The sequence below is a fragment of the Ceratotherium simum genome, chromosome 2, assembly GCF_057802395.1.
Source record: "Ceratotherium simum simum isolate JZ-2026a chromosome 2, ASM5780239v1, whole genome shotgun sequence".
NCBI lineage: Eukaryota > Metazoa > Chordata > Mammalia > Perissodactyla > Rhinocerotidae > Ceratotherium > Ceratotherium simum.
In genome coordinates this window covers 17,924,460-17,943,362 of record NC_141901.1, presented here as the reverse complement: position 1 = coordinate 17,943,362, position 18,903 = coordinate 17,924,460, and the positions used below count along the sequence as shown (strand labels likewise).

The following is an 18,903-nucleotide window of genomic DNA, read 5'->3' as shown; positions in this document are numbered from 1 at the left end:
TACTCCATTTCCTTAGTACTTTATTTGTAATACGTGTTTAATTTTATCAAATGCTATTTTTATTTATTTATTTTTTGTGAGGAAGATCAGCCCTGAGCTAACATGCATGCCAATCCTCCTCTTTTTGCTGAGGAAGACCAGCTCTGAGCTAACATCAAATGCTATTTTTAAACCTCTATTAAGTTGACCACTGAGTAGACATTTTTTCTCTTATAAATTCATTAACGTGATGTAGTGAGAAAGTCTGATTACAGGGGTCTGTCTCAGATGTGCCGGAGGTGTCATACAAGATACGGTATGTGCATATTACTTTTCTAAAATATGAAAAATTCTGCATTCTCAAACTCATCTAACCACATGGATTTCTGATAGAGGAATGTGAATCTACAGCATTTACTTTTTTCTTAATTAGACTTGGGATGGACCATTTTGTTTATCTTTTACAAAGAGCATTTAAAATTTTTACTTATTGGGCTGGCCCCGTGGTGTAGCAGTTAAGTGCATGCGTTCCGCTGCTGGCGGCCCAGGTTCGGATCCCAGACGCGCCGCGACGCACTGCTTGTCAAGCCATGCTGTGGCGGCGTCCCATATAAAGTAGAGGAAGATGGGCACAGATGTTAGCCCAGGGCCAGTCTTCCTCAGCAAAAAGAGGAGGGTTGGCACGGATGTTAGCTCAAGGCTGATCTTCCTCACACACACAAAAATTTTTACTTATCACTTTTACTTTTTCTCCTAATTCAGCAATTTCTGATTTTATCTTTATTAATTTCTTCCTGTCTTATCTGTTCTATTTTCCTGAGTTGAAACTTACCAATTCACTCATTTAAAAAACTATTTCTTGTGTAATAACAAAGGCGTTTGACAGGCCTTTGAATAAATGACTATTCCTCCAGCCCTCCCAAGTTTTGACTGACACTGTTATCTTAATAGTCTGTAATTCTAATTTTTTTTTTTTTTTTTTTTTTTAAGATTTTATTTATTTATTTTTCCCCCAAAGCCCCAGTACATAGTTGTCTGTCATAGCTGCACATCCTTCTAGTTGCTGTATGTGGGACGCGGCCTCAGCATGGCTGGAGGAGTGGTGCCTCAGTGCGCACCCGGGATCCGAACCCGGGCCGCCGGCAGCGGAGCGCACGCACTTAACCGCTAAGCCACGGGGCCGGCCCCTGTAATTCTAATTTTTAATTTTCATTTGGAACCAAGTGTTCAAAATTCCAAATGTTTAGGATTTTTTGGTCCCTGTGCTACTTTCTCACATTACCATTTTAGGGTTGCCAATATATACATTAGTATTGCTAATGCTAGGTGGATTGGTACATTGCAAACTGATGTCTTTTCTGCTTTCTTCCTTAAAGTTTATTTTGATATTAATATTCCTACTACTACTTTTTTTTTGTACTTCATCTGCCTGGTATAGCTTTATTCATGTCTTTATTTTCAGTCTTTCTTTGTTTTATACAGATAGCAGATAGCTTGAGGCATAGTGCTCCTCCAAGGGTAGGGCTGTGGAGGCAAAGTACAGCCTACGCTGGGGAGAGCCCTAATAGCCAGGTCCCAGGAAAAAAACAGTGGGCAGCACTGGTACCACAATGCTTACTTTTCCTCTTTCCACCACTTTGCCCACCCTAGGGCCACAATTCCGCTCTACCTCACTCTCTATCTACGTCAACTTAAGAAAAAATTTCTTCCTCAAGACTTGAGGAAGTAGGCAACTTTCTATTTTCCTGTGATGAGAAGTGCTACGAATTGAATACTTATGTCTCCCCAAAATTCATATATTGAAATCCTAACCTCCAATGTGATACGATTAGGAGGTGAGGCCTTTGGGAGGTGATTAGGTCATGAGGGTAGAGGCTTCATGAGTAGGATTAGTGCCCTTATAAAAAAAGACCACAGAGAGCTCTCTGGATTTTCCTGCCATGTGAGGATATAGTGAGAAGACAGCCTGTATGAAGTAGGAAGCAGGCCCTCACCAGACACAGAATTTGCCAGAACGTTGATCCTATACTTCCTAGCCTCCAGAAGTATGAGAAATAAGTTTCTGTTGTTTATACGTCACCCAGTCTACAGTGCTTTGTTACACCAGCCCAAACTGACCAAGACAGGGAGGACTTCTTTTTTTACATTTCTTGATCAATTAAGATTAAGGTGGAGGGAAAGAGGGTATCAAAATTGTGTCACTGGGGGCTGGCCCCGTGGCCGAGTGGTCAAAGTTCCATGCACTCTGCCTCGGGAGCCCAGGTTCATGAGTTTGGATCCTGGGAGCAGACCTACACCACTTGTCAGCCATGCTGTAGCAGCGACCCACATACAAAGCAGAGGAAGACTGGCACAGATGTTAGCTCAAGGTGAATCTTCCTCAGCAAAAAAACAAGTGTGTCATAGTGCATACCCTTGCCTTTGCCTAAGGAAGAAAGTATAATGACATGAGAAAATTTTATGTTTAAAAAAAAGCAGGTTACCAAACATATATGTAATATGCATTCTACCACATTAAAATACACATTTAGGGCCAGCCCCGTGGCTTAGCGGTTAAGTGCACACGCTCCGCTGCTGGCGGCCCAGGTTCAGATCCCGGGCGCGCACCGACGCACTGCTCCTCTGGCCATGCTGAGGCCGTGTCCCACATACAGCAACCAGAAGGATGTGGAGCTATGACATACAACTATCTACTGGGGCTTCGGGGGAAAAATAAATAAATAAATAAAATTAAAAAAAATATACACATTTAAATATTTAAACATTTAAATAATAATAATAGATTTTAGTAACACTGGCAATATTACAGTTCATTTATGTTGTCTTCTTTATAATCTTTATGTTTCCCAAAATTTCTGCAATGAACATATATTAAATGCTGTAAAATTGATGTTCTTTTAATTCTAGATATACATAGTACAACACGAACTACTGGTAAGTGAAGAATAGACAATTCAAAGGAGGAAATTAGAAATAGTTAACATTTACAAGTGTTTCAATTATTAACTAAAGAAATGCATATTAGGGGCCAGCACAGTGGCGTAGTAGTAAAGTTCGTGCACTCCGCTTCAATGGCCTGAGGTTTGCAGGTTCGGATCCCAGGCACAGACTGACGCATCACTTATCAAGCCACACTGTGGCAGCAACCCATATAAAGTAGAGGAAGATGGGCACGGATGGTAGCCCAGGGCTAATCTTCCTCACAAAAAAAAGAAATGCATTTTAAAACAATCACTTTTTATCTCTTAAATTACCAAATAATTTTTTTAAAAAGACTACCAAAACTGGTAAATCTGTTGATATAGTGATACACTAAATCTAAAATGGCTCAAGTATCCTGGTAATCTTGCAATATTACATTAAGAATTCGTAGTATTCAACATACACTTACTGACAGAATGATGTGACCAACCCCCCCGCCCAACACAGGTGACAAAATAGGTTCCCTGTTTCAAAGGGCATATTGTTCCTATGAATCAATCAAACAAAATCTCCATCAAAAACCAAAAATGTTTTCATCTAATAGAAGGAAGCAAGGCCAGAAAAACAGCTTACTATACATAATTTAAAAATCTAAGTTTAAAAAAGGAGAAAAGTTGTATAGGGAAGTGTCATGATTTCTCACTGTAGTCACTTTTTTTGAATGCCTGTTAGTTTGTTTAAAGTAGATCTATTGAGACCAAAGGTCTTGTTCAAGATGAAGAAATATACAGCTCCCCATCAAGTAATAATAAAAGATTAATTATGGTTTAGTCTAAGTAAAAGTCCAGAACTGATGCATTTATTATAGAAAGGATACAAGTACGAATACCTGATAGAATGCCAAGTTCACAGAGTAGTCTGAACAAAGGATGGGATAATTATGCTATGGAAAACTTATACTTAAGGGTATAGGACCAAACCCTACTAAGTGAAGGGAAGATGAAAAACAAAATTAAGGAACAGTCAGAGAGACAGGAAGATAATCAAAAAATTGGGTGCTAGAAAAAACAAAGGAAGAGTGTCTTGAGATGGAGGATGTGAACAATAAAGCTGGAACACGGATTAGGTGAAAAAAATAAAAAGGGAGGGTGTTCAATTTACATTAAGAACATTTTTTTGGTATGGTAGAAAACATCACAAACAAAAATAAAGATATAAAGAAGGACAAATTGGGAAAAAAAATATTTGTAACATATCACACAGAAAAATGGTTAATATCACACTAATATGCAAATAACTTGAAAACAACTAAGAATCCAACAGAAAAATGGGTAAGATAAAGGAATCAGTTCATTGAAAAAAAAATGCAAATGGTCCTTAAATGCCAAAAGATCTTCAACTTCACTCATAATAAAAGAAAGGCAAGGGCCCTGTGGCTTAGCGGTCTCCGCTGCTGGCGGCCCGGGTTCGGATCCCGGGCGCGCACTGACGCACCAGCCATGCTGAGGCCGCGTCCCACATACAGCAACTAGAAGGATGTGCAGCTATGACATACAACTATCTACTGGGGCTTTGGGGGGAAAATAAATAAATAAATAAAATCTTTAAAAAAAAAAAAAAAAGGCGAATTAAAGGTACACTAAGATATCTCCCACAGATTGACAAAAATACACCCGTGGTGAGGTTGTAGACCAAGGTTTCTCTACTTTGACACTACTGACATTTTGGCCAGTTAATTGTTGTGGAGGACTGTTCTGAACATCCTAGCTGTTTAGCAGCAACCCTGGCTTCTACCCACTAGATGCCAGCAGCACACCTCCTCCCTCTCAAGTCCTGAGAATCAAAAACACATCCATACATTGCCAAATGCCCCTGGGAAGGCAAAATCACCCCTGTTGAGAACCACTGTTGGTGAAAACGAAAAACAATACAACTCCTATGGAGAGAGAAATGCTAATAGCTTGCAAAATCACCTATGCATGTATCCTTTGACCCAGCAATCCTATTTCAAGCAATCTCTCCCAAAGACAAACAAAAATACATATGCATAAGGCTATTCATTTCAGCACTATTTGTAATAGTAAAAAGATAGGAAAAAAACAAAGAAACAAATGTCCAATAGAAGCTAGCTGAATAAACTATGGTACTACGGAAGTGAAAAACAGGCAGGTGGAGAAAAAGAAAAAGGTGTATAATAAGATAGTGTTAGTATAATAAATGAGAGTTGGGGTAAAGGATATTAATACATATATATTATTTGCTTATAATTAGAAAAAGGAAGGTTGAGCAAAAATTAAAAAACAAAAAACTGGAAGATGGGGAAAAAGATGGAGGAGGCAGGGATAGAGGCCAGACTTTTCTAAATATACTTATTTTGTAGATTTAATGTCAAAATTAAGTAAATATTTTATATAATTATCCAATTTTAAAAAGGTGACTCCTAAAAAATCAAAAGCAAAATAAACAAATGAACCTGAGTATAGAGATCATGGTGTAATCACAAAGAGGAATTATCTTAAACTTTAAAGCGCAGTAATTTAATTGTATGTCTGCAGTGGAATATACCCTAAATATGAAAAAAATTGCAAAAAATTTTTAAACTTTTCAGTAAACATATTATTGATAGTAGTACTGGAATTTATAGTGTGAGACTGCTATGTCTATGTTGTTGAATAAAGCAACAAAGTAATTATGTTGGGGCACTGGAAGGAACCACGGTTTTTGGTTTGAGGAAAAAAGGACATACAGATGTACACTGAAGTTAAGCAAAAGTTCCATACTCCAGAATTTAAACTGGAAGCATCAGTTTGAACTCAAAACATATCTCGTCAAGGAAAAATTTTTCCAGAGCTCTGTATACTGAAAAGGCTAAAACAATGACCAATTCAGCAGTTAACTCCTAAGACTCAGTCTGTGGCCTCTAAAAACCAACCCCAGTGAAAAGAACAAGGCCTCCCAAGAAATGGCTGATTCCAGGTCTGAGATAGGAAAATTCAAGCTAAGCCAAATACACGGTATACCAGAAAGCAAGAAAGTGATCAAAGACCATGGGGTAAAGTTAAAAAAACTCAGGAATCAATCTGAAGCCAAAATGAGACAACTTAAAGCTCTAGCCAAAACTGAGACAACTTAAACATCAATAAGAAAATAATGAATGAATTAAAATACATTACATATTTGAATCAATGAGTTCCTAATGATTCTGAAAAAAAAAAAAAAACTAGTTGATGACCTTGGGAGGGTGCTAGGAACCAATTTATTATTTTTTTAAATTGTTAAATAAAGGGAAAGAATCAAAGACTTATCTTGCTTTTCCTGTATAAAGTATACCTCAGGGTGACTAAATTATTGATATGGAAAGGTTTAATGTGATAAAAGTATTCCAGCTAAAAATCAAAGGAATCTGCTAATGAAATAATAAATCTACACAGTGATCATCAATGGCTGCTAACATCACAAAATTATGTGCCTCCTCCTAATGGAAGTACAGAACACCACCTTTGGTGAGATTTCTTGTTCCTGCTCCTGCACTCCAATCAAATCTGAATCTGATCAAGACCCTAGATCTAACTACCAATTATGGGAAATAGAGAGGCAGAGAAACATGTTTTATGATGCCATAGTGATATAATCTGTAAAATCCAAACTGTGGGAAACCAAAGAATAAATGATGTGCTTTCATCAACAAACTGTAAAGAAAAATGAGAGAGAAAGAAAGAGGGAGAGGGAATCTAGTAATTAAAAGATAAGAGATCAATCAATTGCAGTATACGGACATCACTTGGAGCATGATTTAAACAAACTAAAAAATGCATTTGTGAAACAAACAGGAAAATCTGAATACTAATTGGATATGTTGGAGCCAAGCCCAGAACTGGCCACCCCAAAATATTCCACAATGGCATATTGATTATTTCGAATTAAAGTCACTTGAGAAATAGCCAGTACAAGAAGGGCACTCTGACCCTTCTCTGTCTCTCTGAATACAGGAAATAAATCTCCCATGTTAAAGGTGCTCTCCCTGCATCCCACCTACCTCCTTATCACCAGAGCTAGGGAATTCAGGGCCAAGAAGCCTATATAAACAAACTTTGGGTTACTTTTACTAATTTACTACTGCAAGCCTAAAACTGCTTAATTTCCTCACTAATTACATACCCTAAACCTAAGTTTCTTTGTCCTGTCAATTCCTCACAAATTTATTGTTTCTCTGTGTAAGAAGACATATAAACTGCCTGCTTTGTTCACTCTTGGAACATCCTTTTTATGATCTCCCATACGTGCACATTATACTGGCTTTTCTCTTGCTAATCTGGTCATACGTCAATTTCATTATTAGTCTAGCCACAAGAACTCACGAGTGGTAGGAGGGGAAATTTCTCTCTCCCTGAGAGATAGTTGAGGACATTAAGTATTCTTAATTTTTTTTAGGTTTGATAATGGAATTACTATGCTTTTAAAAAGGGTTATCTTTTAGAGAACTAACTGACATAGAAACAGATAAATGATAGGGTGTCTGGGATTTGCTTCAAAATAATCTAGAAGGAAGAAGGTAGATAGAGACTAGAGATGAATCATCATAATTGGTCATGTTGAAAAGTGTTACAATCAGACTACAGGAACATTGGGGTTCATGATAGTATTCTTACTTTTATACACATTTAAAATTATCCACCATAAAAATTTTTAAAAGTATCCTCTGCATTTAGAAGCAGGTCACTTATGGCAGGTGCAATTTGTGGAGTGAAAGGCCAAGTGCTAGATGAAGTAAGTGATATGAGGAAGAGTTTGGCAGAGATGGAGAGGTGAGATAAAGATGGTAGCTAAAAATAGAGATTGGCTTGTAATATTTCTTCCCAAATACATCCATTTATTGTTCATTCATTCAACCAAAAAACATTTAAGTGCCTGCTATATAAACCAGGATCTAGTCTAGATGCTGGGGACACAGCAATGAACTAAAAAAAGACAAAAATCCCTGCTCTCATGAAATATGAGGATCAAGGGGAAAAAATTAGGTTAGAAGAGGGTTTTTCAATCTCAATACAACTGACACCTTGGGCTGGATAATTCTTTGTTGTAAGAAGCTGTCTTGTGCATTGTAGGATGTTTAGCAGCATCCTAGCCTCTACCTACTAGATGTCAGTGTCACCACCACCTCTTCCAGTTTTTTTTTTTTTTTTTTAGATTTTATTTATTTATTTATTTTTCCCCTCAAAGCCCCAGTAGATAGTTGTATGTCATAGCTGCACATCCTTCTAGTTGCTGTATGTGGGATGCGGCCTCAGCATGGCCAGAGAAGCGGTGTGTCGATGCAGGCCCGGGATCCAAACCCGGGCCGCCAGCAGCGGAGCGTGCGCACTTAACCACTAAGCCACGGGGCCGGCCCCCCACCTCTTCCAGTTTTAACAACAAAAACGTCTCCACACACTGCCAAACATCCCTGGTGGACACAATCATCTCCAACTGAGAAGCACTGGATTAGAAGTTAATTAGTGCTATGGAGAAAAATGAAACAGTAAAGGAAATAAGAAGTACCAGGGTGAGGGTAGCAGTGGATATGCAATTTTAAATAGGATGTCTTGGGCCGGCCTGGTGGCGAAGCGGTTAAGTTAGTGTGCTCTGCTTCGGTGCACCCGGGTTCGCAGGTTCAGATCCCAGGTGCGGACGGACACACTGCTTGTCAAGCCATACTGTGGTGGCGTCCCGTATAAACTAGAGGAAAGTGGGCAGGGATGTTAGCCCAGGGCCAATCTTCCTCAGGAAAAAGCGGAGGACTGGCAACGGATGTTAGCTTAGGGCTGATCTTCCTCACAAAATAGATAGATAGAGATAAGAGATAGAGATAGAGAGATATATACAGATATAGACAGATAGATAGGATGTCTGTGGGAGAGCACTCAAGGCAAAAAAAATAGTTAAGTACAAAAATCTTGAGGCAGAAAGGTGCTGGCATATTTGAGGAACTGTAAGGAGGTCAGTGTAGCTGGAATAGAGGAAGTGAGGAAATGCATAGGTACAGCATTTAATGGGAAAGATCTGAACATGTTAAAATGCTAATAAGAAAAAGACAATACGGTATTGTTTCTGGCATGGCCAAGCAAGCTCCTACTAGACGATGCTCCTGCAAATAACAACATGAACTCTAGGGAAAAAAATACAAACCCCACCCCCCGAAGACCCCCACAACTATACGCAGGCACTAAAAAGTAAACAAAAGCTGGCAGATTCTGGAGGGAACTTGAAACGAGAAAGCAAGGAATAGCAAGAGTGTAATTCCTGTTTATCATGGCTTTTAGCTTGAGGGAAACCACGTGAGGTAGGTAAATCTCCAACAGAAAACCCAGTCTTTCTGGCCTGAAGAATCAGAGAGTATGAGTTTGGGAAAACCAAAGCTGCACGAAAGTGAGGAGGGAATCCTGTAAAGGAAAGGAGGAACCTCAAGTTCTATGTATAAACTCTGCCCAAATCTCTGGCTAACCCCTGAACTACACGTATACAGCACAGACTCCAAGCCAGCTAGCAAAGGATCAGAAAACAGAAGTGAGATATGAGCTGTTACTCAAAAGATAGTGTTTGCAGTTTGAGTCCAACCAAATTAATTGCTAGACAACACAACAACAAAAGCAATACTTTTTGAAGAAATATAACATTATTTAGAGTCTCTACAAGATACAGGATATAAATGCTCTACAATGCTCAGGATATAAACCAAAATTACTTTACACACAGAGGAAAAGGTGCTCTAATCTCAAGAGAAAATACAATCAATAGAGCCTAACCCTGAGATGGCCCAAATGTTAGAACTGGTAGTCAAGGATTTTAAAGCAGCTATTATAACTATGATCAATAACATAGGAAATTCACATTCACATTGTGAGCACATGCTTACAATGAATGAAAGGTAAGAAATGCCACCAGAGAGATAAAATCTGGAAAAAAAAAAGCTAAAAATTCTAGAAATGAAAAACACAGAATCTGAAATAAAAAATTCACTGGATAGACTTAACAGCAAATGGAGTTGACAGAGAAAACAATCAGTGAACTTGAAGATAATCAATAGAAATCACCAAATCTGAAGAACAGAGAGAAAGCAGGAAAAAAAGAAGAGAGCCTCAGGGACCTTTGGGATAATATCAAGAGGTTTAACATATATGTTAACACACAAATCCCAGAATGAGAAGAGAAAAAATAAGGCTGAAAAAATAGCCTAAGTTTCCCAAATCTGTGAAAGACATAAATTTACAGATTCAAGAATCTTAGCAAACTCCAAGCAGAAAGAAAATAAAGAAAACCACACGTAGTCACATTATAGCCAAACTGCTGGAAACCAAAGACAAGATTTTATTTATTTTTCCCCCCCAAAGCCCCAGTGGATAGTTGTATGTCGTAGCTGCACATCCTTCTAGTTGCTGTATGTGGGACTCGGCCTCAGGATGAACGGAGAAGCGGTGCCTCGATGCGCACCCGGGATCCGAACCCGGGCCACCAGCATCGCAGCGCGCACACTTAACCACCAAGCCACAGGGCTGGCCCCCAAAGACAAGAAAAAAACAAAAGCAACCAAAGAAAACACCACATCACTTACAGCTGAATATGATTTGATTACAGTTGACTTCTCATCAGACAATAATGGAAGTAATAATGGAACACTACCTTTAAAGTGCTGAGAAGGAAACTGGCAACCCAGAATTCTATACCCAGTGAAAATATTCAAAAAAAAAAAAGGTAAAATAAAAACATTTTCACACAAAAGAAAATGAAAGAGAATTTGCCAACAGCAGACCTATACTACAAGAGAGAGGAAGAGGCTAAAAAATACTGAATAGGTCATAACAGACAGGGCAAATGCCAATGGTTTCAAATATTTGAAAGATATTTGCAACATTCTTTTCATAGCCAGAAAGAATCTTAAGATCATCTTGTCCAATCCTTTCACTTTATAGATGGGCAAACCAACATAATTAAAATCCTATAATTTTCTAGTGGTACAATATACTAGAAAGTAAGTCTTTTGACTTCTGGGTCAAAGCAACGGAAGAAAATATAGGCGTACCTTATTCTATTGCACTTCACAGATACTGCTTTTTTTTTTTCCACAAGACCCTCCACCAGCAAAAAGATTATGACTTGCTGAAGGCTCAGATGATGGTTAGCATTTGTTAGCAATAAAGTTTTTTCTAATTAAGGTATTTACATTGTTTTTAAAGACATAATGCTATTGCACACTTAGACTATAGTACAGTGTACACGTAACATTTATATGCACTGAGAAACCAAAAAATTCGTGTGACTTTTTTTTTTTGGTGAGGAAGATTGGCCTTGAGCTAACACCTGTTGCCAATCTTCCTCTTGCCATGCAGCTAACATCTGTGCCCATCTTCCTCTATTTTTTGTATGTGGGACACCACCACAGCATGGCTTGATAAGTCTTGTGTAGGTCCGTGCCTGGGATCCGAACCCACAAACGCTGGCCCACCAAAGTCGAGTGTGTGAACCTGAAAACTACACCACTGGGCTGACCCCAGTGACTTGCTTTATTTTGATATTCGCTTTCTTGGGGTGGTCTGGAACTGAACCTGCAATATTTCCAATGTATGCCCATAAAACATATTTTTACCTTTATAAACAAGTCAGAATACAAAAACTCAGTGAAAATAAATTGTTAAAATTGACAGAGATATTCTTCCTAAGGGTTTTATAAAAACTGAATCTTTCATTTAAGTTACCTAGGGGATTTACTTAAATCATAATGTAAATCTTTTTTTATAATGACAATCCTTCTATTTTTCTGAAAATTCAAATTTTCATTTTTTAATTAAATGAGAAACAAAACTTATTTCTTAAAAACAGTACTAGAGAGGGGTCTTTGTTGCATACTTACATAATATAATTAAAATAATCAGGATATCAAAAACACAATAATGATGTTCCACTGCACGAAGTACTATTTTCTCTCTGATATATGTGTCAGTGGGAGCAAACACTGTGTCTTAAAATGTTACTGACTTTTATACTCTACTTAAAATGTTATCTTTGGAAGTACACAGAACACAACAGACTCTGAAAAATCAGTTTATGAATGAATGAAACATACAAAACCATGAGACACACAGATTAAAGGTATTTCCCAAGCCTACAAGTCCACTACATTATAAGAATGAAATCCAAATCTTCAGGAACTCATCCTAGTGCTCCAAGAAAACAAGATGCCAAGGTTCACTAAGCAACACATTAATATATTTGATAACAACACTGAAAAATTATTACCCTGGGTCTCCATACATAGTGGGTTGGGATAACTTTATAACATACATCTCAAGTGCTTGGCCATAAGTACTTACCCCAACAGCTGGGACTTCTTCACTCTTTACTTCATTTATTCGAACCAAATAGTTAACAAAGTCTCTGGCAGCATTGCTCTGTGCATCTTTTTTATTGGTGGAATTGCCCATGCCAGTGTAATTATATCCTTCCACTCGAACCTTTAACAGTCAAGAAAAACATGTATTAAGAGATCGATCTGGGTAATCCTGGGATTTAAAAACCTCATAATTCAACAGTCCATTAAGGGATAACAGTTAACTGTTGCAGACAGACTCTATAAACAGGCTGAAAATAACACACCTAAGAGAATTCATGGGCTTTCTTATGAAAATGCTTGAATTGTGTTGTCCATTGATAAACTAATCCAAAAACAAGAGCATTAACTTATGTGGCTCAGATAGTCTCTTCTCATGTAACAGAATGTTCCACATTAAAATGGAATTTTATAAGATCCAAGAACAAGCTCTCCATCTGTATTTATTTTAAACACTTTGACTTGAAGCAATCAAGAACTGCTCCACTTTCTACAGGAGTTAGTAAAACAGCAAACAGCTGATCCAACTTTTCTACCATGCACTACTGGTACCATAGAAGCTGAGGAAGATGCATGTTCTAATTAGAATAATCCACCTATCAGATTGTTCTAAAAGTAATGCTCACATGAAAATGATTTATAATGAACCAGAATAGCAGGCAAGTCACAATAAAGAACATTCTCCAACATGCAACGCATTAACATTTCCAAATAGAAAACATTGTTCTTTTAACACCAAAATAAGCCTCAAAAATCACATAAATGTAAACTGTATTCTTTAGTACCTCACACATGAATTTCTGCCTGTTTTTGTTCCCCACTGCTCTAATTTCATAGGATGGGGTCATCTTCCTTTTGCCACACCAGGCATACAGAAAATTTTTAACATCACCCATGTTTCAAATATCTTCTTCAGACCTAAGAAAACAATAGTTAAAAACAGCATTATTTATAAGAGCAAATATTGGAAATTACCAATCTGGAAATAAACAATAAGTGAGATTTACTGAAAATCCAGGTTAAGTACAGGATATTCTATCGTGCTGCTATTAAAATCACCTATGAGGAAATTTTAAAGACATGATTGGAAAGTTCATGACACATTACAAGGAGGAGCAGGCTACAAAACTGTAAGATCTGAACTATGTAACAAGTATATATGCATAAATCAAGACTGGAAAGAAATATGCCCCAAAATGGTTATCTTTGGGTGACTATGAGTGATTTTTATCTTTTCTTAAAAAATATTTGACGTAATGTACTCCCCCATATATATATATATTTTTTTTTACAATAGGCATCTTACGTGTCTTAATTCACTTAATTCTCACAAAGATGGAAGACAACATTACATGGTAGATACTATCATCATCTTTTACAGAGGTAGAAACTAGGGCATAGAAAGTTTAAGTAACTTTTCCAAGTCACTCACTGTGGAGGCCTAAATTCAAATTCAGAGTGCCAAGTTGGCACTCTCCCTCTACTCCAGTTTATTAGATACCAAAAGACATGGTGCCTATGAATCTAAAATCTGAGTCTAATTTACAAGATACCTGAGACCAAATTTAGAACCAATGAAAATATGCTATGAATTTGGTTTGCTGTGAGAAGAAACCCCATTACTAACATTAAACTTTGGTCTTCTGTTAATGTTTAGTGTATTTTGTTAGCACCAAAGTCTAATGTCATCAACCTGGACCCTAGTATAAACTTGTTAATAAGTTTATTCTGCAGCCAGAGGCTAATCCTGGGGACATCCTATTAACTGAAAAGCTATGGAAAGCTGAAGATGCCTATCTATAAACTCCACTCCTGAATAATTAATTCAAAAAACAAGCCCTCAGGGTGAATGAGTAACATGAAATATGAAGGACTACACTATCTAATTCCTTCCTCCCTAGGTAGTTTCATCTAACTCTGTAATATTCAGTATCAAGTATATGCTAATGATGCCCAAACTGATATATATTGAAAATTCAGTCTTTTCTCTTCAAATTTCAAAATCAAGTTTATCTAGGCGCTGGCCCATGGCATAGTTCAGTGGTTCAGGTCCCTGGCGTGGACCTACTGTGGTAGTGTCCCATATACAAAACAGAGGAAGACTGGCACAGATGTCAGTTCAGGGACAATCTTCCTCAAGCAAAAAGAGGAAGACTGGCAGCAGATGTTAGCTCAAGGCCAATCTTCTTCACCAAAATAAAACAAAAACAAACAAAAAAAGGAAGACTGGCAACAGATGTTAGCTCAGGGCTTATCTTTCTCAGCAAAAACATTTTTTAAAAAATCAAGTTCATCCAACTGCAGCACTAACATACCCAGTTGAATGCTAATTTGGCATCTCAGTCAAAACAGAATTTTAAATTTCCTCCCAAACCTGTTCTTCCTCCCCCTAATCCCAGTGTTCCCATCTCCTTAAATGGCACGACCATCCACTCATGTCACAATCTGGAAGTCATCCACTCCTTCAAGATCCTCCATAGCTATCCCTTGTGGAGCCCTTTCTGTGTACCAGACAGTAAGAATCCTGAGGATCATCTACATGAACTATTTTACTTAACCCTTACAACAAGTGTATAGATACGCATTATCATCATCCCCTTTTTACAGACAGGTAAACTGAGACAAAGAATAACTTGCCCAAAAGACAGAGCTCTAAGTGGGGGACCCAGAATTCCAAACCAGATAATCCGACTCCTGATCTACTACGCAATTCTGCCTCCAAAACATATCTCTAATCCATTCGCTTCTCTCCATCTCCCCTGCCACCGCTACTGCACACCGGAGTACTGCAATCACGTCCTAAATGACGCCCCCGTTTCTACTCTAGCCACCCTAAAATCCGTTCTTCTCTTAAATCCTCACCACACTCCAGTCACATGGCCTTCTTTCAGCTTCTTTCCAATCCCTGCCTTTAAGCGCTAACTAATCCCTTCTGCCCCTGCAGTTCACCTTTTCCTCCGCATCTTTACGGCTGACGCCATTCTCGGTCTCAAGGCCGAGATACCAGCTCAAAGGTCGACCTCTTCCAAAACGCCTTCCCTTTCCATCCCACCTAAAGTAGCTCTCTCCCTTTACACGCCGTAATTCCTCTCTCTTCACCGAAACCTGCAGACATTTGTTCTCCTACAGCCCCCACCCCCACCACGACCACAACCTCGGCGAGGGAAGGGCAGGGCCCCCGCCTAACGTGTGCACTGCTCTTCCCACAGCGCCTGCGGGGCAGCGCCCAGTATTTACGGCCTGAATGAATGAATGAAGGGCCCTGGGCGCGTCGGCGTCACGGCGGGCTCACCACCAGACCATTCACCCCCTTTCACTCAGCGGCGACGGCGACAGCGCCACCGCCGCGCGCTGGCCGCAGGAGGAAGTAGGGTCGGGCTGCTTCGGAGACAGGACTGGGAATCGCCGGGCGAAGGACTGGGGGCCACAACGCGGCCCCCAGCGGCGCGGCGAGCAGCACACGACCCGCAATCCGGGAACCGGCCGGGCGGCTCCCCCTTCCCCCACCCGCCGCCGCCGCCGCCGCCGCCGCCGCCGCCCGTGCTCCGCAACAAAGCCCGGCTGCAGAGCCGCGAGGCTCCACGCCGCCCCAACGGGTGGCAAAGACGTCTTTCTCCTACCGACCTCCGCTTCCCGGTGCCGGAGAACACAGCTCTCTCACGACCGCCCGTGACGCCGGCCTTCCTCACCAACACCCAGCACGCGCACCGCAACTTGCATGGAAGCGGCGGCGAAATGGCTCCGATGGCGGCGCCAGAGGGGCGGGGTCAGTGCACGTACGCATGCGCAGAGCGCGAGGCTGGGCCAGAGGGCGCCCGGAGGGAGGGGCGGGGCCGCAGCAACCTCACCGCGGGTCGCGTCCCGTCGCCTGGGAGGTCCGCGGAGCTTAGCCCGCCGCGCCCCAGTCCCGCTTCTTCTTGTAGTGAGCTAGCTGCCTTTAAACATTTTGGGGAGTTGGGGACCTGTAGCATTTTGATGCTGCAAAATGTTTCGCTTAAGGGGGCCTCTGGTAGATGAGGTCCTTTGAAGCCAGAACTGGAAATCTTAGGTGCTATCTTCACAGGGTTGTTGAGATGATTAAATGAGTCGGCATATGAAGGGGGCTTAGCGCAAGACGTGGCACATGATTGGCGTTCAATAGGTATTGTTATTGTAGTGACTGAGATACTCCAACGCGAAAGTCTCCTGAAAGAGAAATAAGCTCAGTGAAGGCAGGAACCCTGACTGGCTAGCTCGGGCCACTCACCGCAGTGCTTGGCACATCCTAAGTGCCTGGGAAAAACTAGTTTAATAAATGGGTAAAACCTGCAGGGTTGTTTTTGCTTAAATTGGATAGCTTTTTGTCTTCAGTCTTTGGAATACTTTGTATCCTTAACTATTATATAGCAGTCACTGTTAAATTTTTTAACTCTAGTTCTTCCCATGAAGGCAACAATACAAAATAGTTCAAGTTGGGTTTGTTCCAGATACTGGTTGTCCCATTATGTGGGCCCATCATACTATCCATCCTTATTTTTCACCTCTTTCATTACGTTTTTTCTTAACTCTTGCTCACAGTAATCAATCCCTTTAACTTGGTTGCTCTTACAATCAAACAGTTTATAATTTACCCATTCTTTTATTTTCTTTATGTGTTTGCTCTCTTCAATTAAAAGTAAAATCATTTGAGGGAAAGACCTTTATCTTTTATTTATTTCGTACCTACCAGGGTAATCAAAGCAGCAGATACCTGAGTTATTTATGATAAGAGACACTCAACTAGCATAAATGGATTGCAAGTGTTTTGTAGTAGGTAATGAACACAGCAAAAGTGTCAGCATATTAAGTGTAAATAAAATATTCAGAGGTGGATCTTTACCTTCCAAGGATTAAGGAAAATTTTATTATTGATTTGGTTCTTTTTTGTGTGTTAGGAAGATCAGCCCTGTGCTAACATCTGCCAATCCTCCTCTTTTTTGTTTTGCTGAGGAAGACTGGCCCTGGGCTAACATCCGTGCCCATCTTCCTCCACTTTATATGGGAGGCCGCCACAGCATGGCTTGCCAGGTAGTGCGTTGGTGCACACCCGGGATCCAAACCAGCGAACCCCGGGCCCCCCACAGCAGAGGGCGAGCACTTAACGGCTTGCGCCACCGGGCTGGCCCGATTTGGTTCTTAATTTAGGCCTTGCACCTGAGACCTACAGTCCCCAGGGGATTGGCATTACCTTTGTAGGTTGCCCCAGGCAACTAGCACCTCTAAGATCTTCCTTAACATTTGCAGATGAAGCTTCAAAACATGCTCCAGAAATACAGAAAGTTGACAGATTTCAATCCAACTATTAACTGTTCCTAGTATATGACTATCTAGAAAACTACAGAGGTTAGTAAAGCAAGACAGAGCAGTGTGGGAATTTTTTTAAGCTTGATAAGGAAATAAGTAACATTCTTCCTACCTGAGAATGTGGAACTGAGGCTACAGATCACTCATAAAGATCAAATAATGAAAGGTCTGTTTCAAATGGGTTACTTAACATTTCACATTTACCTTCTTGGCTAGAAATGACTTAGTTCCTGAGTTTGGTAGAAAATAAAGGTTATAAAGATATATCTTAATCTGTAGATTGTATGGGGAAAAAAACTGGCAAAGTTTCTCATGTCATTTCTTACTTCTGCCAATCCAACAGACTGAGGCCAAGTTTCTGGCAAGGAGGATGGGATGGTTATAACCGACACTTATGGTTGAAATGGATGATGAGAAATGAAAGAGAATGTTTTGACTCATCACTCTTCCTCTGTTTCTCAAATACACAAAGAGTTGGAGAGGAGGAATGGATTAAGAAAACCTGATGCCAGAACTAGGCTGTAAGCAAGGTCATGATGTCTTGAGGAGGCCAGTGCTGGTGAAGTTTGAGCCCACTCAGAGGCTTGTGAACACCAATGACACTTGTGCCCTTCATCACTCTTGTACTAGCATATACAATGTTGTACCCAGGCAGGGATGAAGTTTTTTCTTTTTAAAAAAGATTCACAGAGACTTCCTGACAGCTTGGATGGCTTGACTTCAGACTCTTAGGAAGTTGCCTATACTGCTGAATAGGCTGAAGTCCACGTATTCAGGATTCTTCTTGAATCATTACATTCTTTTCACTTCCAAACCCAGAATAAATTAGGTTAAAATTGGTAGGTTTACATTAAGAAGATATAAAAAGACAAAAGAAGTGAAATTTCAGGGTAGAGAGAAAGGTAAAATTTAGAGACAGAGAGAAGGTGGGTGCTCTTTGCATTCCAGGAAGGTATCCAGTCCAAGTGATCCTGTGGGCCAGACTCTTCTGGTGCTCTTACCAGTGCATCCACGGAACCTGGATGTCAGACAGGATGATGGGAAATATCTATAAAAAATATCCCCTTAGGGCCGGCCCTGTGGCTTGGTGGTTAAGTGCGCGCGCTGCGATGCTGGTGGCCCGGGTTCGGATCCCGGGTGCGCATCGAGGCACCACTTCTCCGTTCATCCTGAGGCCGAGTCCCGCATACAGCAACTAGAAGGATGTGCAGCTACGACATACAAATATCCACTGGGGCTTTGGGGGGAAAAAATAAAATAAATAAAATCTTTAAAAAAAAAAAAAAAAAAAATATCCCCTTAAAGGAAAGTTCAAAGGT

At 40.0% G+C, this 18,903-nt stretch overlaps 1 protein-coding gene across 1 annotated transcript in view; it reads right to left on the bottom strand.

Annotated features, from left to right (window-relative positions):
• The window catches only part of DHX9 (DExH-box helicase 9), a 59,192-nt gene extending 43,162 nt beyond the window's left edge, over positions 1-16,030 (bottom strand). Inside the window, exons 1-3 of the mRNA XM_004424951.3 lie at positions 15,887-16,030; positions 13,048-13,180; positions 12,246-12,386 (exon numbers count right to left, since the gene is read on the bottom strand). Of these exons, the coding sequence (XP_004425008.1) occupies positions 12,246-12,386; positions 13,048-13,158 (252 nt within the window). The 5' untranslated portion in view covers positions 13,159-13,180; positions 15,887-16,030. The remainder of the gene's footprint in view (positions 1-12,245; positions 12,387-13,047; positions 13,181-15,886) is intronic.
• Between the last annotated feature and the right edge of the window lie 2,873 nt (positions 16,031-18,903).